The sequence below is a fragment of the Mesitornis unicolor genome, unplaced genomic scaffold (assembly GCF_000695765.1).
Source record: "Mesitornis unicolor isolate BGI_N332 unplaced genomic scaffold, ASM69576v1 scaffold360, whole genome shotgun sequence".
Taxonomy (NCBI): Eukaryota; Metazoa; Chordata; class Aves; order Mesitornithiformes; family Mesitornithidae; genus Mesitornis; species Mesitornis unicolor.
The window spans coordinates 6374-29234 of record NW_010157328.1 but is presented as its reverse complement, the minus strand read 5'-3'; the positions used below and the strand labels follow the sequence as shown (position 1 = coordinate 29234).

Here is a 22861-nt window from a genome sequence, read left to right as displayed (position 1 = left end):
TATCGCTTGCTACCATTTCCTTCAGAAAAGACACAAGTAGAACCGCATCTCTTAACTTTATAAGAGAGCACAACAATTCTCCGAGACCCCTGAGAAAGAAATACTTCCAATTTCAGTGTGAAGGCAGAGGAGGTGGTCACATTCACCCCTGAACTGCCTGTCCTTTGCCTGCATGCTCAGGTCAATGGCTCTCAACTGCAACCGATCTGTTAGGAATAAAGCGGTAATACAAATATTCATCCCGAAATTCAAACTCATTTGTGATATGCTGGACGACACCTCCTTTCATCAGTCTGTCTCCATACATCACAGCTTCCCCACGGTCAGAGGCAAGGCCAACTTGCATGAGCCAGTTCACCAGGTCGCAGCCAAAGAAGATGCCAGTGGAGGTCTTTGCACCACACCTGTATGTCAAAGGAATGATTCACCCACATGTTCTGTAAATCGGGTATCACCACTGCACGATGGGGAAAAGCAAGGAAAAACAGCAGGAAACAAGGAGAGACATCATGATAGTTAAGAACATGTTAGAAGAGAATTTGCAAGTTTTTATATTAGGGACATGCCAACATTCACTACCTTTTCCTACAGAGGCTTCAAGGAGAAGCAAAATGTACCTACAAAGTTATTTCACGCCTGTGCAAATTAACTTCAGTGACCACAAGTAGCAATTTTTCCTAAAAACAGACACAATGTAATTCTATTTCTTGGATACTTACTTCCCATGTACTTATTAGCATGACAATTTCTGCAACAAAATATCTGATTGGAGTGCAGGGAGCCCAGCAACAGGGACTCAATCCCACTTGAATTCCATGTTGTAATTTCTCTACAGCTTTAAACAGACACTAACTGCTTACATATATTGTAAGCAAAAAAACATTTAACTTGCACATCTGGTTAAATATTTACCACACAGGCAGTACTAAGAATAAACAAAACCTTTACAGCAAGACTAAACTAATTCTCTTTTGCATATTTATGAGGCAATGCCACTAACATCAACCTAGTTGCAGTAAAAATATGGTTCAGAAATTTACCTGCAGTAATGTGTGTTTCTGGTTGTCTAAACTCTGCTCTATGGAACTCAAGCACAGGGTTTCTGAGGATGATTAAGAGCTACACAAGACAGCAAAAACCCAACTTCTTTCTCTATTTTTTTTAAGTTAAAAGCAGCAGTAACACAGTGCAAGTGTTAACATCTATTAGCAGCGAAGCAAAAAAGAAAATAAATAAATATTCATGATTACAAGCTCTCAGTTGCAGTGCATTTAAATCAAAGAGGACAGCATCAAGTTAGATGTATATTTAATGTAGGAAGATAAATGCTTGCTTTTAACTCACAAGGAGAAATAAGGCATGACACTATTTCCACACAAACATAATATTAAAACAATGAATAAACAAATGCCAGATTTTGACGTATTCTCAGGTGGATATATGTTTAATAAAAACCACAAAAACCAACCAAATTAACAGACCAAAGCCCAAGAAACCACAATAGCAGCAGGCGTGCAGGAAACACAGCTGTAAAACCTGTCCTATTTCAAAATAAACATTTTCTGATGCGTCTTTTCTGTCTGGCATGAAAGAAGCAAGTCCTTGAACTGCCATAGTTCATTCTTGCTACATGGATAACTTTATTATTTGATTTCTTATGGAACATTACTGGCTTCTGAGGAGACTGAATGAAACCACGATGCTGTCAAAACCAGTTCTGGAATGTGGTTTTGGACTATCTGACCATTAAAAGACCACTGCATCCTGCCAAACTAGTCCTACTTAAAAGCTGACATGACAAGAAAAGTAGAAGTGTCCTGTTAGAACAGTTCTTATTGTCTCTATTTCATACAGTAAACATTTAAATAAAGGCAGAATCTTTTTCTTGTTCCTGCTGTTTCTACCTGCATTTCTCTTCTCATCCACCTACAAATACCTGAATACATAATCCTTGAGCTGGGTGTCACAACTTGCCTCTGAAATCTTTGCTGATCTCATAAATTGAGGTTCAGGCCTCACGAGAGGAATGAGCAAAAGAAATTGTGTGAACTCAAAAGGTGCAAACGTCCTAAACCACTACAATCTCACATACTGAGTGGCATTTGAGTACACACTGACCTCACTTGCATCCTTTTGCCTCCTGCAAAAGCTATTTATTGATAAACATTCAGGCACACTGACACCATCTTAAACTCAAAACAAATGAAGGGTCTTCAAGCTTGACAAAACTCACAGACAAATGCATCCTGTCACAGGCATGGTCATACACATTTCAAATCATAGAATGTGTTGGGTTGGAAGGGACCTTTAAAGCCCATCTAGTCCAACCCCGCTGCAGTGAGCAGGGACATCTTCAACTACATCAGGATGCTCAGAGTCCTGTGCAAATACTGGGGTATTGCCTTAACAATATAAAACTTTTTATAATTTATATCAAACCTAGATGGCATAATGTGATAACTTGCACCTCCATGTTTCAGTGTGAGACTAGAAACATTTCTCTGTTATTACTAAATTCTTAATCGTCACCTTGAGGTTTGAATAAACAGGAATCACCCACAGACAGATCAAACTGCACTTCATTATTTCCAAAAGGTGAGCTATGACCTTTGTAAGAGGTTGAATGTGCAGGGAGGAACCTTACCTTCTGCCTTTGACAATACTTTTGACACAGTGATCTCTATGATAACGAACAAACTGTTGACAGGTCATCCTGATTTCTTCAGGTACAGAAGGATCTGTATGCCCTGATGCTTCTCTTCCTCCCCAGAAAAATTCAAGTCTTAAAGAAAGGAGAGAAAAAAAAAAAAAGAAGGAAAGAAATGAAAACCAGCAAATCTACCAGAGAGATTTTTAAGGAAACTTCAAATACCATAACAGAACTCACAGGAAGATTATCACAACTGTTTCACTGGTTTTGTGCCCAATACTTTATATGCAATCTTCCTAATATATTTGTATGGCTTTTGAAGACAGGTTTTATGCTAGGCTCAGGTAGAAGGAAACACAAAGTGGAGTTGGGAGCCAGCTTTTGCTGCTGGATTCACACCACAGCCAGCTGGTCCTAAGCTAAAGATGGCTTAGTAGAACTTACACCTCCACAGTGTAAGTGTGCATCCACACAAAGTATCTGCATGAGGTTATGAATACAGGATTTTAGAACAGTCATGACAGGATCTGGTTCAGCATTCACACCGAAGTTTTAATTTATCAGCTGAAGTTATTTCTGAAGATCCACCACCTCACTGATCCAATCACATACTTCACCATCATTTGCCAAAGGTTTTGTCTATAGGAAGCCTGTAGGATTTTTGTCTCTGGGAGTGTCATTAGGGCAGCAGTAAAAACTCACGCACAGTGAACTGCAATTGGGTCTCCACAACTGGGAAAGAAAATAAATTTGGAAGATCGAACAAATAGGAAATGGAATGAAATAGCATTGAATACTCAATACCCTTTAAAAATTGTTATCATTAATTGCTAAGTTTATAGCTGTAAGTGTAAAGATTCCATTTACCTTCGCTTGAATGGCAGAATGATTAAATGCTTATCTAAGCCAAAAATACCAAAGCAAATGAAGCCCTGGAGGAAAGAAAAAGATAGAAGAAGCAACATTAAGCAAAACCTTTGCCTTCTAATGAACATAAATAAAATGTTAAAAACTCATTGCCAAAACACACATGAAAGGTATCCCTCTTCTTGTTTATAATTCAAACCACATTTTGTTCCTGCTTTGATTTTTCATCTGGACCTTAAAAAGACAGATTAATACATGATAGTCCACAAAAGAAACTCTTCAAGAAACAGTTCAGTAAACCTAATGCTGTGACATGCCACCTGACACTTAAGGGTAACTGGTTATCCTTATGTAGCCAGTTATTTACATCTGTTAACGTCAAGAAGAGAAGTGGGTTACTGCAATTCTAATGCTAGAATGCTCACTAGTGAATTCACTTTTCTATGCTGCCTTTGTATCAAAACTACTATCATTACTTGATACTGCAGTACCTCTGGTAGGCACACCTGTCCATAGATCTGTAAAGTGTTTCTCTAGAGTGTGTATTAACATTGCTTTGCTTTCACCTTCCTAGATACCAAAGCTACCTTGTGTCAGTTTGCACTGAAATGGGCTACCTGGAACAGTTACACATCTGTCAGCTACTGATTATTAGTCAGCTACTTAGTTACAGCACTGAAACTGAAGAGATAGTAACTTCAAGCCTCCTGGCAAAAGTATCCATGTAGCCATCTTGCACTTATTTAGTTACACTGCTGTAACTCCACAGAAGCTACACGGCGAAGCTTTCTGTAACAAGTAAGGCTAAAATCCTAGTGGGTTTCCATAGGCATTCAGTTGTCATTTGTACCTTTGAGTGTTCATGCACATAAAAGATATGCATCATCATAAGAAAGCTACCAAAGAAAAAGAAAAAGCTTGAGGAAAAAAGGCAAAACAACATAAGAAGCTGGTGAACTCAGCACTGTTTGAGGACTTCATCTCACAGTGCTTGTAACAGAATCTGCTGCAACACCCACAAAGTAAGTCGTTTTCAGAATAAATGTTGATAAATACCTGTCCAAAATTAAAAACAGCACAGAAGAACTGCAATTCCACATACAGCCTTCCAGGCTCTTGGTTGAACAGCCACCACAAACAACTGGAAAGATTCTGATAAAAAAAAACAAAGAACAAAACAACAATACCATAAACCTAACCTGACTGCTAAAAATCAAAGCATTTTCTTACTCTTCACATGCTAATAGTTTATTGCACAACTTTCACTGTTTCTATCTAAAAAATTATTCAGATAAAGACAAATACGAGGGAATAAACATCTTAAAACATCATTTAGTTAGGCTTAAGAGCTGGAGGGGAAGCTTGTTCGGTTCTAAGCAAAACAATGCAAAACCAGTGTAGAGGCCTTGCCCCTTTACAACTTTACACAAGGAACTTGCCTGAAGCGTACTTAGGCACTCAACCAAACACAGGCAATATTAGCCCAGCCAGATTTCAGTATTTGTCTTTAGGCCTGTTTAGCTGAGATGAGTGCTTTCTACATATTTTCTGCATAGTTAAGATTGCATTAAGCTGAAGCACAAACCACTTCAGCTGTTTTAGATGCCTGACAGGAAGGCAAAAAACCTTCAAAGTTAACCCCTTTGGGTGTAAAGGGTCATTCTTTAAGGTAACTGGCCTCATTTCACAGTACCCATGTAATCATTCAGATACAACTAAAACAGAGGCTAAAATCTGGAACATCAAATTGAATAAGGAAGACTTAAAAAAAGTGATTAGCATGGAATGTTTGATACACGAAATCTGAGAGGGAAAACTTCCATTCTGTAATCTAACAGAACCTGAAAAGCAACAGTAGTAGCTATTACACTACACAGTTGTGCAACACTGTCTTGCTTTGCAGTATTACGTATCTGTGCCACAGTATTTTTCATTTAAAATAAAAATATCTGCCCTCTAATTGTCATCCACAAGAAGCTCAACTTTGAGCGTTACATCCAGAGTTGTTTCTCATATTCTTCACAGTTAAAAATTCAAATTATATCCATAACGCATTACATTCTGGTACTGTACACTTTCACACAGAAGCAGCCAGCTTCACGGCTGGGATCCAGTCAGAAACGATGTTTGGCAACATCCACTTAGCTACCTTGCCTCCAAAGCACCACTACAAGTAACAAAATTGCATTTTCCCATTTCAGATAAAGTCTTACATTATTCCTCATTACTAAAGCACCTCAGAGAAATCCAAGTTCCAAATATAAGTGTCACTTATAAACATACGTGTCACTTAATCAGCTGGAACATTTTTTTATAGTCTCCTTCCGATGTACAATTCACTTTATACTTTTAATTTACTATTATCTAGGGAAGAAGGCTAGCTCTTGAGAAAAACGGGAAGAGGGTAGTGATGAATTAATTACCAAATGATATCATTTAATTTTCCCCCCCCTTTAGAGTTATTCAGTGTAGCTTGCTCACTAACATCATCAGTCTTAACTTGCCTTTAATTTATGATGTGGCACAGAAAAATTAATTTTGTGATATCCCACTTCCAGTGAGGGCCCAAAATAAAGCTTCTAATTTATTTAACAAATTGTTACATGAGAATTGACACGATTTTTACTAGACTGCCTACATAGCTCCCCTAAAAATCATTCCACCTCAATAACTTAAGCAACATGGGAAGAAAAAATATTTACAGCAAACAGGCCAACAATAAGAAGCAAGCACAGCAGCACATGTCTGGCCAGCTGCTTGTCTCCAGTCTGTAGAAGCTGTTCTTCCTGAGCCAATACGCACGTCTGAGCACTGCAATGACTCACACACTGATCAGCTGGAAAACAAATCACAAGTTTTCATTAGACTTCTAACTTACAAACTCCATAAGCAAACTCGTTAGTGTAACTTGCCGAGTTAAATTACCTTGTAAGTATCTGTACTGAAGTGACACATCAATTTGATACTAGCTTTGACAATAACCTGTTCAGACATCTATTCTCAAATGAAACAGCAGTTTACATCTGCTCCTAATATGAAGGAATTTTTGCAACAGAACTCTTCTTTCAAAGGTTTAATGCAAACTTAAGACGTGGTTAATGTAGAGAAAACACTACTAGAGATAATGAAAAAATAGCAACTTCTCAGAACAGTTTTTAAACTTATAATACATTTCTGGGATAAATATTTCAAATATACCATCCGCTTTAATGTTTTTACTCTGCATCTCAGAGTTGTTGAGCTCTAGATCAGATGATCACCTGTATGTTTTTCAGTTCTGTGACTATATTTTTAACATTGTATATCAGAACACTGTCATAATTCCATCAACCAAAAGAGTCAAACACAGAAAGAATGGATGCTTGTCTTCCAGGTACAGTTCTAAGGAATTCTGAGTACTTTCCTCTAGATGGCAGTGAAAAACTTCCTGGCAAGGACATATGGAAGTATTTGCACCAGCTACCTGTCACAGCAGTTCAGTGGGACAGCAGAAGAACTAGTAATTATTGCAGCCAAAGTTACACAAGTGTATCTATTACAATTTGCCTTTATTGGTTTACAGTTTTGAAGTGCTCACTCAGTAGGTTGAAAAAATTTCCTCATAAGATAATTTCTACCTTAACTTTTAGGAAACGAAAATCAAACTGGCCTTCCTCCATCATTAGAAGACATACTTATGAGAACAACAGCCCCACATAAATGTTGTGGAAGAGTTTGCAATATTAAAACAAAGAGACACTGCTGCTTTACCTGTCTCAATTGAAGGAGCCTTGCTTTCAACAGCATTTGACACTGCTTTGCTCTCTCTAGCACAGGATAAGTCACCATTTGTTGTTTGGCAAGAACAGCAATCTATTAAGCACACAACATAACAGGATAATTAGCTTCCTTCAATACCATAATTGATTTTCAAAGTGTAACAACATATTCTATACAGCTTTAACTATTATACTCAAAAATACCCCTAAAGAATAGAGCAGAGTTAATTTTTCCAATTTGCTGAGAGGGTACACGGGTTACACTACTAATATAAGAATACTTGACATAGCACTACCACCATGGAAGCAACAGAAGTACTTTTAGCTAGAGGGAAAACATGTGGAAAGTGATAAAAAGGCTGCAGATGAACAAGGGGGGGTTAGAAACACATCGAGTAGCAATGCTGCAGGCATATCATTCAGACTCAGAGAGATGGTTTAGTAGGTAAACGATCTAATACACCTAGTGGAATGCACTTGTTGCACCCTTATCAAGATACCACTACTTACATACAAACCATACCCATGCTTCTTTTTCTTGTTCACTTCCCCCACTGTTACTGTGATAACGATCAAACTTTCCTTTGAAACATAAACCTAAATCCTTGGGTGGTTGTATCTAGATTTTCTTCTGTCCTAGTGCAACACTTGAAGATATTAACAACTGTCCTTCTCAGGCTAGAATTAAATCTGGAACATTATTTTACTGTATCCCAAGCTATTTATTCTTTTACAAATCTACTTTCTCTACCTCTTTCTGTAGACAGCTGTGTGGAAGATCCTGGAGAAGACTGTGTAGAAGATGATGCAGAAGGCTGAGGCACAGTGGCTGAAACTTGATTCCCCTCATTCCCTGCCACTCCAATCTCTTCCACTTGGCTACGGGGTGAATATGGGTTCAATACCTCATAGCTTGACTCGTGCCTATTTCTGTTCATGCACATAAGTGAGATACCTGACATCAATATACTGATGAATAGAATCACTGCTGTGGTAATTATCTGTTAAGAGAGCACAGAAAATACACTCAAATAAAGGAAAACAGTGGCATATATCAGTCTTAACTGTAACTTCTGTACTTTCCTAAATATTCTAACAAATGCACCTCAGTAAGACAGAGTTCTCTGTATCTTATGATCTTGCATCTTGTGGCACTGAAAAAGCAATCAATACATGCGATTAACTATTTATCCTTGCCCAAGTAACACTGATTTTTTTTTTATTTTTATAGTGGGGATTCCTATTTACAATGCAATCCAAAAACACTCCTTCATCATCAACATATTTTCCCTCAGGACAGTTAGTGCTCCAGTTTTAGTTGTGTTCAGGTACCTTTCAATTCCAATGTGTGCTTGACACCCTCTAGCACAGCTCTAATTTCCATGCTTTTGCCAATGGGGAGCACCCTATTAACTAACCTTTCCTTCTTATCATCTGCCACCGATACCCAAAGTCCACTGTAAGGTTATTTAATACTTGTGAAAGCACCACATGAACAATTTTGAGAGACTCATAGCCTCTCTATCCATAAGATAGATAGAGGGGAAACATGACAAATACTTGAGCTAGTGTACTTTGCATCCTCTGATAAGAGAAACTATTTATTGGTAAACATGGTAGTTGAGGCTCAGCGCAGAGAAGTCTCCCACAGTGCAAGCAGTTACTGCCACACAGGTAATGCAGATTCTATCTATCACAGACCAAAAGCCATTAATTAGCTATTGGACAGTAACAATTTTAGATAATTATCAAGCAACACTACAAATTAGTCACCAGGAAAAGGGCTCTGCAATTCATTACCACACCTAAGCCTTTTCTTCAGGAAGTCTACTCCCTCTTTTTCTTAGTCATAGTTACCTAAATGTGAAGGTCCTTGTTCAAACAAGTTTTCCTAATGGTTCATTACAGAAATACATTTTTGTATCAATTTATAAGCATCCTACAGTGCTACTGTTATTATGGTAGCCTATACTTTGTCTGAAAGCTACTTATGAGAAGCAGAGAACACAATTTCTCAATAATGTACTGGACATGACAGAAGTCTGAAGTGATGAGGACAGAGCATGTTTGTACCTGATGCTTTCCATAGAAAAAGGCAGAGTCAACACTAGTGCTGTTACGTTCACCAACAATCAGTAAGATTCCCACCAGAAGTGTTGGGACTCTGAAAGAGCAAAATATGGACAAAGTAACATATTTAGCGTGTTCCCACTAATTCTACAGCGAAACATCTGAATAAACTTACCCCCATCCAGCTATGATAATAAATCCAATGGGAATATTTACTGTTTCTCTTTTCCTCAACAGAAACAAAGAGAAAGACAGAAAACCTATAAGAAAATCCAAAAGAAATGCTTTATTATTAAAAAGGGAACCAATAATTACAGAATCCAAACACTCTACCATGTGACCTGCCCAATAACTAAGATATTCTCAGACCTTCAAATAGTCCAAAATTCTTTTTCTAGTTGCATTCTGAGAAAGTAAAATAGAAACACCTATTATCTTAAAAAATCATTATTATTAATGAAACACTACAGAACTTCCAGCACGCTTTATATTAGACATACACTTAAAACTGCTTATGAAGGTTCACAAGTGTTTAAAAGACAGAAGAACATTTATGACACAAATAGCAGTTGATCTAGACTGACAATCTTAAGTAACCAGCAAATAATGTTGTATTCTATTGTGATATTTCTTTAAAAACTGACTTTATATAGTCAACGACCAAATTACACAGAAAAGTTTAGCATTTCTTACATACTTAACTATATATGGGAGTTCTGGGAATGCTGCTTCTATGCAACTCAGAAGCTCAGCAACGTTTCCCATGCTGAAGTAAAGCTAGTATTTATTTCAGGCTGCACTAATCATGAGCTACTTATTTCAGCTAAACACAACTTACTCCACAAAAACAGCACAAGAATTAAACCCTTACTCTTCTGGACTCAAGAATGGTATATAAGGACTCCTGAATACTCCTGAAGTCTCTTTGTCTATCATACATATAAGGTTCTCCCACATTTTTTGAAGCATCTTTCCACTCTGCCTACCTCAAGTAAACCCTTCATTAATCATCTACACCTGCAGAACACATATTTTTAGAAATTGCAGTTGCCAGGGGAAGGAAATGTTAAAGCTACTTTGGCGCTTCCCTTCATTCTGTATTTCCTACTTTTCTGAGATGCAAGGTTTTTAAATCTTCTTCGTGCTGAGTAATTGAAAATCTCAACTACTACAATAATTTAAAACTGTCAAGAAGCTTTTGACTAGCTGAAGGACAAGCCACCGCATTCACTGTACTTGTAATTGCTTCTGCCTTGAGAGCATGTTTTTGCCTCGTTACCAGCTCGCAAGGCTGCTGTATCTAGCAAAGACAAACAAGACCTGCCTAGGTATGAGCTTCCAATAGCAGAAGCAGTGCCTGACACTTAGCCCTGCGTTGCTAATGCTGCAGCTTGGCACAGCTTACAAGTGTGCACATCTGTAGAATTATAGACACATGAAAGGAACAATTACTGTGAAGAATATAATCAAATTATTTCAATACATCAATCTCTTATTGCAGTACCTGGGTTCTGTCTAGAAAGAAATCATACCTGTCCACAGGTAGGTGCTATAAAGTGAGCTGTAGAGGAATATAAATACTAGGATCTGCATGGTGATGTCTTTATCTTTAACAATGAAATTCCATGCCACCATTCCAATGCAAGCAATGAACTGGAAAAAAAAAAGGTAAGATGCCAGCATTTAAACTGCAGAAGCAGGATGACAAGAAAAACAGTGTAATATTGCTACAATACAGCATATAGAACAGTTCTGGTACTGAAGGATTCTGAAAAGATAGGCTGAAATATTATGGAAACAGTAAGACAATAGTTCAACAGTTTTTAAAAATGAAGGTTAACTTTGCTGTTATAGACCAGAAGCACCTGACACTCTTGCACATGACATTTTTCTAATGTGACTCCACGATCACATCTCAGAGAGTTTTGGGTTTTTTTAAGTACCAAACACTTCAGAAACCACTACCACACAGTTGTATCACAAGTGGAGGCTGCTCTCACCGAATTTAACTGCAGTTGTGCAGTTGACTTCAAGGGAAGAAGGAACATGTACTCTATACTTTTCCTTCAGTTTAAATGACAATTAGAAATAATCCAGAGCTATTTGGCTTTGCTAGCCACCAGCCATGCATTCCCACAGCCCTCCCTAGAATCAGCAATGGCACCAGTCTAATGTCTCAGCAAGCCACTTCAGGGAGCTAAATGAGCATGGGGATTAATTTCCTATTTAGCTCCTTGAATCAGGTCACCATAGAGTCACACACACGCTGCTGCTGATCTTGGCAGTGCTGACTTCAGATTGGCCTACATTGGCATTGGAAGTGCTCTCAACGCTGTTAGGCAGAAACTTGCAGTGCTACGAAGCCACTCTCCATTCTGATCACCCATCATTCTGTTTGAGAACCATACTGCCACCAGCAGCAACTTTCAGTTTCTTCAAGGGTGTATTTTAAGGCACATAAATAGTTTAAGTCATACATTAGATTCCCCTGCCCTTCTTAGATGACGACAAAGATATAACTAACGAAACCAAACTTGTAATAATGTTAAAAATAAGACTTAAAAAAATAACCCCACCCAACACCATTCTTCTTACTACTAACCTGAGCAACAAGTAGATTTGTTGTAATCATATGAGGAAGCTGTTTGTATTTCTTACTCAGAAGAACAACAATAAGAGACCAGATCTGAAATACACAAGATAAAACTGAATTTAAGACCAAAACAAAAACCAGAAGAATAAGATGAGTATTCTGGCAGACTATGGTGAAATTCAATATACAACAAACCTTCTTGACAAGTTTCTTAGCAACATGAATACTGTAGTCAGCTCCACGCAATCTTCTGCCGGTCCCTATGCCTCAGAAAGTATGTCCAAAAAAGACCAATGCAGCTTTGTGCTGTCATGATGGTGTAGTATTCCCAGGGAGTACCTAAGGCTAGTGCGCAGAAGCCTGGTTGATCCTCACCACATAAATGACCACAGAATAGCCTGGCAATTTAGAATTTAAAAGGTTGTGCCCCCACCTCCACCGTCCTTACTGAATCTCTCACGATTACTTCTGACAGCAAGAGGCAGTGTACACCTGTGGCTTCCCTTGAACCACAGTTTCAAGACAACAGGACTTCAGTGAAACACCAACTTCCTCCAACATGGATGTTTTTAATTTAAAAAAGCTAACAAAAGAAACACATTATCTGTAGTGCCTATAAAGCCAAAACACAATTCACAATGGACTTCTGGGATATCAACCCCCTTTTTAAGAGGTGGGCACCCAGAATTTCTAGGAAAGGAATCTGATGAAGCTCAAGTAAAATTTCCAAATTAAACAGTTTCGTTAATGCTTAATTAAACAAATATCCACTGATGCTTTCAGAGCTGAAGTTTTTACGTGGCCTCCATGACTGTGATACCCAAGCACCTCACATGGTAATTATTCCCTGTGAGGTCAGCTAGCACTGTTATTCCCTCGTGCCCCATTATTGTATAAAAAACAAAGAGGGACTACGGGCAAGTAGCTGATAACTCCTCCACACACACCTTTTATGTATCAGGCAGCCAAATTCCAAACTCTTAAGCCCCACACCAGCGCTCTAATTCAGTTACCCATCTTCCTTTACCACGCAGCTTTCCAGCTGATCCACTGCTAAATCAAGAAGATTTTTAACTTCTTCCTCATCCTTCTGCTGCAGGATACAGTGATACCACCTTAGCACGACTCGATCTGCTGCTCCTGTACTAATGCTGCCCTAACACAACGGTGGGCTTTTGTGTTTCACCTCGCCAACACGTACCAGAGAAATGAGGCTGACAATGCTTATGTCAAAGCTAACGTTTTGGAGTGCAGACGCCAGGGGGTTGGGGTCCATGGATGGAATGGTCAACAGCCACGCAGAAACATACATGATGGGTGCAGACACAAAAGTGCTTATCACCATGCCTGAGGTAATCTGCAGACAAGAGGCAAACGGAAACAAGAGCAGAGTTAATCAGACCTCAAGCTTTCAGGAATACAACCGCTAGCAAAACTGTACCTTTGACTTAAACATACGTAGACTTTTAACGAATCGCTGACCTGTTTCTATGAGAAACTATTTAGAATTTGAGCTGGGAAGGACCCTTTTTATACATAAAGTTAAAATGAACATTTTAACAAGTTTCTGAAATAGCAGGAATACTGAGTTGTCTACTCCAAACTCCGACAGAACTTCTCCATGGGTGTCAAATACAAGAATGACTACAGTCTAGGGGTAGATTTCCAATGTCACAATTTACTTTTGATGCAAAGGTTCACACTGTAAATAAAAAAGCAGACATGTAGTCATGCAAATACTAACAGGCACCAATTCATGAGAAGAAGCCATATATATTTAGATTTAAGTGATTTATATTTTGGTTTCTCATCATCATTCTGCTTTCTAGAATTCACACAGCGATGGAAGTGTGAATTTTTACTCATACTACAGGTACTACAGATCTCTGTGTTAAAGAGATTTCCTCAGTTTGTGGGGCACAAAATTCTATCTTGTGAGGTTTACTTTCAGTGTCCTTTTTTCTTTTTCTTTAAAAAAAACAAACAAAAAATAGATAACATGAAAAACAATGGAAAGCACCAGGAATGTTCTAATGTCACTTCAAGTGGAAATAAAATGTGTACCTTAAGTTGAAAAGATAATTGATAACCTCTACTTTAAAAAAAAAAGTAAAATGCATTTCTATTGCGAGATTTAACTGAAGGGCAACACAGCAGAATGAGTTAAAGAGTAAGGTCTTTTGTAAGTTTTCAGTATTAAACCGTTTTCACTGAAGTTCAGAAACTATTTCATTTTTTTTCCTACAAAAACAGTAGCTCAGAGATAAGGTCTTTGAGGAAAAAAACCCAACCAACCAACCAACCAAATAACAACAAACACGTAAGTTCTTTATATTTAAAGTTATCCTAGTTCTTCCTACTGCAGTCATGAATAAGCATAAGGACTTATTATGAACATGTACTATCAAGACACTTGAGACATCAGAAAAGAGTACTTTGCTTAATTAATGATCTGAAATATAAATTATATTTCAGATCTAGGGAGTACAAGTAAATCTAAGGAGTCTTTACTACAGAAAAGCAAACTCATCAAGCCTATTTAAGTATTTAACCAACAAAGTTAAACTCAAAGTTAGTATATGTTAGGGAGAAGCTAACTACATACAATTCCTACTTCCATGTTAAATTGACTTGCAAATATTGCGACACCAGGTGCTGCTGGAAAAACTCCATAAAGAAATGCATAGTTTGATAAACTGGTGTGGTTGACTAAGCTGTCGCTCTTGTCCAAGAGTTCCACCATTTCTCTACAGAGAAATGGCATCATAAGTCTGAAAAGAGAGGGGAAAAAAGCAATTACAAAAACATATTACTCAAGCTATAGCAACAGACGTTACTTAGATAATGAACAAAGGGGAAATTGAAGGCTTGTTTAAATACTCTTCATGAAAAGCAAAATACTGACATCACTTTGAATGATTGCTCTTATTTTTTCCCACAACATTTAGCAGCTTTTTAAAATATTTTCTGTCACAAGTTAAACTAAAAAAGCATAAATAAATAAAAGGTAAAAATGACACCAATCTCTGGGATATAAACATTTTCTCCAATTGTGTAGACTCTTTTTTTGTATAAAACTCAGATGTAGAAAAGTAAAATATATATTAAAAACCCCCTAATTTTGTAGCTGTTAAAGTATCAATAGCTATAAGGGGTCAGCAGCTTTGAAAATCAGACCACCTTTATGTAAGCTGTCTGACATATCACAAGGCCTCAAGATTAAGTATCCCATTCTGAAAATGCTGGCCAGCAAAAAAAGCCTGCATCAACGCTATTCCCTTCGCCTTTAGCAGTACCCCAGAGCTCACACAGAGGCACTCTGTGAGCCTTACACAGGCTACACACAGAAACTCACCAGCAAAGCAAAGTGGTAACATGACAAACAACTTTTTTCTCATGTTTTCACAAACTTTGTCGTTGAGCTGGGTTCGAAACCAGGCCTTTGTTAACGAAGTTTGTTGGTTAGTTGTACTGATATGTAAATGCACCTTCAAATTTTACAGTATAAACTTAATCACCAAAGAAATCACTCTCTATGTTAACTGTAGCTCTGTAGCAAATAAAATATTTCGTTTACTGGTAACTGAGATACATTCAAGGGAATATAATGATGGCATAAGTCCTAAACACAAACTTGTTTATTTATGCTTAAAAGTCAGACAGTTTAAGAGTGTAAAGCAATCATTTTTAAGCTCTTCCAATACAGCAGTTTCAAAGGTTTATTGACAAAGCAAGAAAACTCAACTAATTTAGAGATGCATTGTTCAATGCAAAGAAAACGCAAATATTAATGAAATAATACTTAACCTCATTCTAAACACACTATCACTGTAACGACTTTGAGAGAAAAGTCATCTGACTGGTCTACTCAAGAGCTTAAACCATCTAGAGAATAAAAGTATAAAAGTACATAAGTCAAACTTACAGTTTAGCTGTGATGAGAAGGATCAGTGCAACAAACATACCCTTTGTCAGCTTTTTTGTTTGTCCCACCATAGTCAGCCCAAGGTAAAACAGTGCAGAGCCAGAAAATGAACTGCCCAGTCCATCAAGGAAGTTTTCGAGGTACGCAGGAATTTTCTGGCCAAGAATAAAGTTTGAGGCAATTCCTATGAAGACCATGAACACAATTGGGTTCTGCAACACTCGAAGGAGCGCTAGGCCCACTATTTTGATTTTGCTGTGTGACACAGTGCGACTGTCCCTCCACTTCTGGATTTCACAGAAGATAAACCCCACGGGGTTTAGCATCATAAGAGATATTGGAGCCACTAGGTAAATGTACTGGAGATATTCTGGGTAAGTGGTTTGATACAAAGCTTCAACTAGAAGACAGGAAACGAAAAGTGATGAGTGATAACATTTCAGGACAAAAAAATACAGTAATATTGAAAATAAGTTTTGTTGTCTGAAAAGTAGGGAAAAATGATTTCATTATCCTTCAGAGGCAACGGCATTTACAATCGATACAAGATGATGCAGGAAGAGAAGCATGCCCAATCATCATTAGGCCATAGTTGTCTAATGAACACATGAAAGATCAAAGATTAACTACTCAACACTATTTAGTGATTCTATGAATATCCTACATTCACAGGAAAAAAATAAAATAATACCACAATCCCAAATGCCCTTTGAGTCAGCTCAAATGCCGGAATAAAGGAAAAGAAATATTTTTATTTAGTCTCACATCTCTGAAGTTAACCAGTTTTGAGTGGGTAAGTCAGGTGTTATCTTTCTACACTGGTTCCATACAACACAGCAAAGCAGCAACCAAATAAGAAAGAAATTAACACATAATTATTGGTTAATTTCCTGGGACTACTCAGGACAAGAGTTATCGCTGTAGTTCTGGGTCCTTGAGGAACTTTAAATCATGAGGATTTGTTTTCATTGCTCTTACACACTCGTGAGTCAAGGTAGAACTGCTTCTTATTTCAAGTTTGTGCTGATAGCACTTCAGAAATCACGAAAAGACTCTGGAAAGACAGACAAGAGTCTATCCTAGGGTGAATCTAAAAAAAACAACCACCAACCACCACACAAAAAGCCCACAAACAAACCCCAGTATTTTAAAAGTAGCATTTTGTTTTCTTTTAACTATATGACCCTACATTAAGGGCACTTGTAAAGCTGCAAGGTCTTGAATCCTGCAGAATCCAAATGGTTTTGGTCTCCCTATTGTAATTTAATGACTTCAGATTGAAAAACAGAAAGTGAGAAATTATGCTTTTCCTCATATAAGCACTAAACCAGCATTTAAATTGCCATCACCGCTTCACGTCTGCATTATAAATGTGTTTTATAAACAAAGAGTTCAAGTGAAATTATTTTCAAACTTCTACTGTTGTATTTCCTACATATGTCTTGAATGCTGAATTAATTCTACCAAAATTGCTGTTTATCTGCTTCACAATCCAGAGTTTCTGTGTAAGAATGCCATGTTGGTTGTCCAAACATCTGTGGAAAGATAACGTTTCTCTTTCGCCTGCCTTATAATGTTATTAATTCCAGAAATATGCAACATGATGCTTTCCTTTTTACTTTTTCCTACCTAAGTTAGAGAGAAACATATTCTTCCCTGGGCAGGGGTATCTTACTATGCAGGTGCAATTCTATTTGTACTACAACAAATATAGATAAAAAAGAAACACTACTGCATAAACACCCCTACCAGACCTTTCCATGGGACAGCTCAGCACTCCTAAAGCACAAAGTTTATGACCACTAAGCAGCCAACTGTTGCAGATATTTCCATTTCCCCATATACTAAACTTGTTTTTCCTGAAAAAGTTCTCTCATGGCTATGTTTTTCAAAATCTGAAAGATTTTTACCTTCATATAAGTTAAGCATCTGGAATAACGGGATCTACTAAGTGCTAAATCGGCATTAACTGTAAATAGTCCCCTCTTAGACTGAGTAAACGGACATTTTCCACTGGTTGATTTCCAATATATAAGAAATGCTTTAAAGAAATGTTTTTTTCTCTTACGAGCCATGATTAAAGAAATTGAAATTTTGTTCAATTCTGGGCCCCTCAGTTCAAGAAGGACAGGGAGTTGCTTGAAAGAGTCCAGCGCAGGGCCACAAGGATGATGGAGGGAGTGGAGCATCTCCCTTATGAGGAGCGGCTGAGGGAGCTGGGTCTCTTTAGTTTGCAGAAGAGGAGACTGAGGGGAGACCTCATTCATGTTTATAAATTTGTAAAGGGTGAGTGTCAGGAGGAAGGAGCCAGGCTCTTCTCTCTGATGTCCAATGCCAGGACAAGGGGCAATGGGTGCAAGCTGGAACATAGGAGGTTCAATCTGAATATGAGGAAAAGCTTTTTTACTGTGAGGGTGGCAGAGCATGGCCCAGGCTGCCCAGAGAGGTTGTGGAGTCTCCTTCTCTGCAGACATTCAAAACCCGCCTGGCCGTGTTCCTGTGTGACCTGGTCTGGTGATCCTGCTCTGGCAGGGGTTGGACTGGATGGTCTTTCGAGGTCACTTCCAACTCTTGAGACTCTGTGATTCTGTGAAAGCACACATGCAGTAGCTACCTGTACTAAAATCCCAAATAAACTGCCAAACAGAACTATCAAGTGTGTGGTTAGTTACTGCATTTCACAAGCCAGTTTTAAACACTACATATATTCTGATAAATAAAACTACTTTAAACATGCTGAACACCTTTTACGTAAGTGATTTTTTTTCTAAAACCCCAGACCTTACAACGATGCTTTTATGCTGCTTTATGCAGAAAGCCCATTTCAACCAGGTGCAATTCAACACAGGTCACGGGTAAATAATGTCTTGAGTGAAAAACACAATAAATCCTTACTCTTTGGCAAAGTCAAACGGTACACTTAGTACAATATATTAAGCTCTATAAGTAATTCAACTGAGGGATGAAGTCACAATGCCTTTTCCTGGGTAATAAAGTGTAACCAATGTCGACTGCTGAGTCAGTAGGACAAAAAAATAAGGAATCACTCTTAAGGAACCATTAAGACAGTGAAAATAATCCACAACTTCTACCTCCAACGAAAAATTTCATTTTTATTTAAATCAAGGTGCCCACTTGCTGATATATAAAAAAAGAAATTAAAGATATTTTAATACTTTTTTTTAATCCATTTTCCCCATCCCAGCTTCTCGAAATTACACATAAATCACACACTCGTTGTTTATGCTTAATACAATTAGCACCATTAAAGTCATAGTAACTGAGCCATCATCCATACAACACTCCTGCTACTCCTGTGCTTTAACAGTACAGCACCAGAAAGCAGATGATGCGGTTCATCTCACCTGGTAATAAAAAGAAACAGATAAAGCTTTCTAACATGGTCATTCTCTCTATATCAGAGGGACTGCTAGCAAACCTTGCTCCAGGTGTTTTTCACTCTGAATCAACATCACTTGGCAGTGAAGAACTGTTGTAACAGTTACAGCAAAACAGAGTGGTGAGCTTTGAAAACTGACTCTGTATTTTAATTTTCCGATGTGCAGGTCTTTGCTCAACAGCAAAAAATAGCATCCTGGCTATTAAAGAAAATAAAATTACGTGGGATGAAAACTCAGCACGTTATTATTTTTTTATTACTTCCAACTGCCTTTTTAAATAGTGTAAGTAGAATATTCAGATCTGTCAATACTGGTGGGTTTTTTCCTTCACAAATGTCAACTGAAGCAGTCTTTATAAACACATTTCCATTAAAAGATCAGGTTTTTCTCAAAACACTACCTATCGCCATACATAAAAAGGAATAAGCAAGGCATTTTCTGTTGCCTAGTCATGCAAACACTTCAGAGAAACCACTAACAGTAGAAAGTTTGCATACCTGACAATGTAAACCAAACACTGGTGAAACTTCGGGGATGGGAGAAGGGAAAGGACAGGAAAGGAAATACACAGCTCTAAAATTAACAACCCTTAAGTGCCTACACTGTTACTGATGCATTCAGCATTTCAGCAAAGCTCTTAATGAATTAAACCCTATGAATTTGGCTAAATGTACATAGAAGAAACATGAATCGTATTTTATAAATCATGAAATACTTGAAGAAAGATGCAATCTGACAAGAAAGTCATTCAGAGTAGAATGTTTTAACGAGAAGGATACAATGGAAATATGTTCAGACAACCTCAAAGAAAAAAAAGATAACTCCTAATTGCCATTTTAATCCAGTACCAAGAAACAAAGACGCAATCCTCACAGCCTTTTTTGTGATATATTTCTGATTTCTCTCAAGAGGAATAAATCTCAGAAGATACAATTGAGGCAAACAAGGTATTTTCATCCAGGGAAGAAAAAGTTTGCAATTGCATTAGTCTATATTTTATACATACCCATCAAATACAAAAAGAGTAGGAAAGATTTAAGATTCTCCCGAGCACGCTGCCCGGGAATAGGGTAAATATAACTGCCAACTCCTCAAGTAGTCTAAAATATGGAGCAACTTGTTGCTATGTATAAGCTGGAATGGCGTGTTTAAGCTTCTCTTTTGTAACTGCATTTTCAATTTTGAAATCCACTATCTTGCTTTTTGCCTTTTATTTTTTAACCTTGTCTGGATGATAAGGGTGATATCAAGAGAATTTGAGAGGCACAGAGTGCTTTCTCCTCAGGGAGCAGCAAACACGAAACAGAGTACAGGCATCCTCTCCAGATGCCTTCCTCCTGAGGTGTATGTTGGAGATCCCGATGCCTACAGTGTGCATAGCCACACGGGTTAGCCTGGGGAAAGGCAGCACTGAAAGCTACATTGGCACAAAAGAGTCTCCCAAAGCAGGTAAAAATCACTGCAATTCAGATAGCAGCAGGTGGAAGAAGTCTCCTACAGCTCCAGATCACTCCTAAGTATCACAGTAAGTATGGCTAAAAATCTATCAAGATACCACTAAGAAAACTTACGATGACAAAGAAAAAAAATTCTTCCTTAACAAAAGAAAAGAAAAAAAAAGTCTTGCAGATAGAGATAAAATCGAGTTTAATAACTGATATTGCTTGGCATTCAGGATACAGGCTTACAAGACCAGGAGTACACAGCTAGACAAGTTATGCTCTGAACGCCTCTGCTTTTTAGCTCCGCTGGACTCGTGGTCAGTTACACATCCAAAGAAAGGCATCACAGCCACATAAAATTCCAATTTGAGAAACACAAATGCAAGTTACCACAAATCACGCAGCAATCTTGCTTTAAAAGACAGGCTCACAAGACTATATCCTAAAGCACGTCTACTAGCCACAGAATAAAGGGATGAAATGTGATTGGCTACATAAATTGAGCAGCACAAAAATTGGAAGTTTCTTCTGAACACATTTAAAGTCTGTCACACACGCTCCACAACCAGTAGGCACCGACATTACGGCTAGATGTTTTACTTGAGCTCAACCAAGAGGTAATGCCAAACTAACAAAAAACCTGCTACAGCCATCTCAGAGGCCACAAGTACAGCCTCACACATTGCAAAGCAAGAAATTTTGGTCTTGAGGGAAACTCTGGCAATTTCCCACAAAGACATTCGTAACCTGCAGTAAGAGTAAGGTAACGCGCACCAATTTTGAAACTATATTCTAAATTAATTTTTCCCTCATCTGACCTACTTTACCATGACAAGATCACACAGACAACAGTAGTTGGATTGTTTTCAATTCTGTCTCAATCATAGCAGCTGACAGCTCCTTCCCTTACATGCTCTGAGGTGAAGAAATGTGACTTGAGAAATGGCTTAGGTAGCTCATAACTTTAGTTCAGAAATCAATTTCAAATCATGGGAAAAATAAAACCAAACATGCCTGGAAGAATGAAAAATAGTTTCAAAGAAGAAAGCATAAGGAACTACTTACCTATTGGATATCCCAGTGCAAAGTCATTGCTTTGTGTAGCAAAAATAGGGAACAAACCTGCTTTGCTAAATCTGTTCTCAGGACTGGCTACCAACAACGTTAAAACGCAGACTAAGAAAAACACAGCAGCTTTGGCAACTAAAATACTGCACAGGAAGGACCAATTCACATTAGAAAAATTAAGTACCACCATGTTTTTGAACAGCAGAGCTGGGAGCGCAAAACGGGACACAAAATTTCCCAATCCTTTGGCCTGAGTTGTTGTGATAATATTGGCTCTTCCTGCTATGTAGCCACAAAGAATTATTCCGAAGCATTCTAAGAGGGCTGGGAAAAGCCTGCTGATTGACATAGAAGGAGTACCGCTGGTGGCATTGAGTCCAACTTGGCCAGGCAAAGAAACAGACATATTAGCTGAAGATGAGAGGTTCCTTGTATCGAAGTCTGAATAGTTATCCATTTCCTTTGACCAACTCTTCCAAAAAAAGAGCTTGAAATGATCTCATCTGTGAAAGAAACAGAAGTGTTTATTTGTTAACTTCCAAAACTCTGTTTGTGAATATGGTTTGTGGTATCAGGCTCGCTGACAGAAGAGTTTACACTCACAAGTGCATTACAAATAAATAATGAGGCAAATAAGTAGCGACAGAGAAACAACTCTGAGAAGGAAGGATGCTGAAAAATCATTACATGTACACATCATCTTCATACACCTTCTTCCCACAAGTCCACATGACTCAACAAAACAATTTATAGAGGCTAAACAATTCCCAAAGAAATTTGAGGGTAACATTGAAATATTAATGCTGGTCATTAATGCCCAGCTGGGCACTCAAAAAGCAAAAAAAAACATCGGAAGGGAAGGAGATGTAACAAGGATTTTTTTTTTTTTGTTATTATCCTAGGATCTAAACATAATCTAGAATAAATCACAGCCCTTCGGCACTTTCCAGTCATTTTCTCAGCAAACAGTAATCGCTAAATTCTCAGTATACATTCCCTGCTTCCCTGGACTACCACTACAAGAGCAGTTGACTCTCTAACACGAAAGTACAAACCTCTTTATCCACTTGTTAGCAGCTTGCAACCT

The 22861-nt window shown here is 38.0% G+C and overlaps 1 protein-coding gene across 1 annotated transcript; it reads right to left on the bottom strand.

The window, feature by feature from the left end:
• Positions 1-9: 9 nt before the first annotated feature.
• On the bottom strand, positions 10-22231 carry GPR155 (G protein-coupled receptor 155). The gene is made up of 15 exons (XM_010179437.1): positions 21772-22231; positions 15864-16263; positions 14544-14709; positions 13140-13295; positions 11948-12031; positions 10878-10998; positions 9521-9605; positions 9349-9439; positions 8027-8276; positions 7268-7369; positions 6220-6353; positions 4574-4669; positions 3518-3582; positions 2645-2782; positions 10-404 (listed from the first exon to the last, which is right to left on the bottom strand). The coding sequence occupies exons 1-15, from the start codon at positions 22229-22231 to the stop codon at positions 182-184; spliced, it is 2571 nt and encodes an 856-aa protein (XP_010177739.1). The 3' UTR covers positions 10-181.
• Positions 22232-22861: the final 630 nt, after the last annotated feature.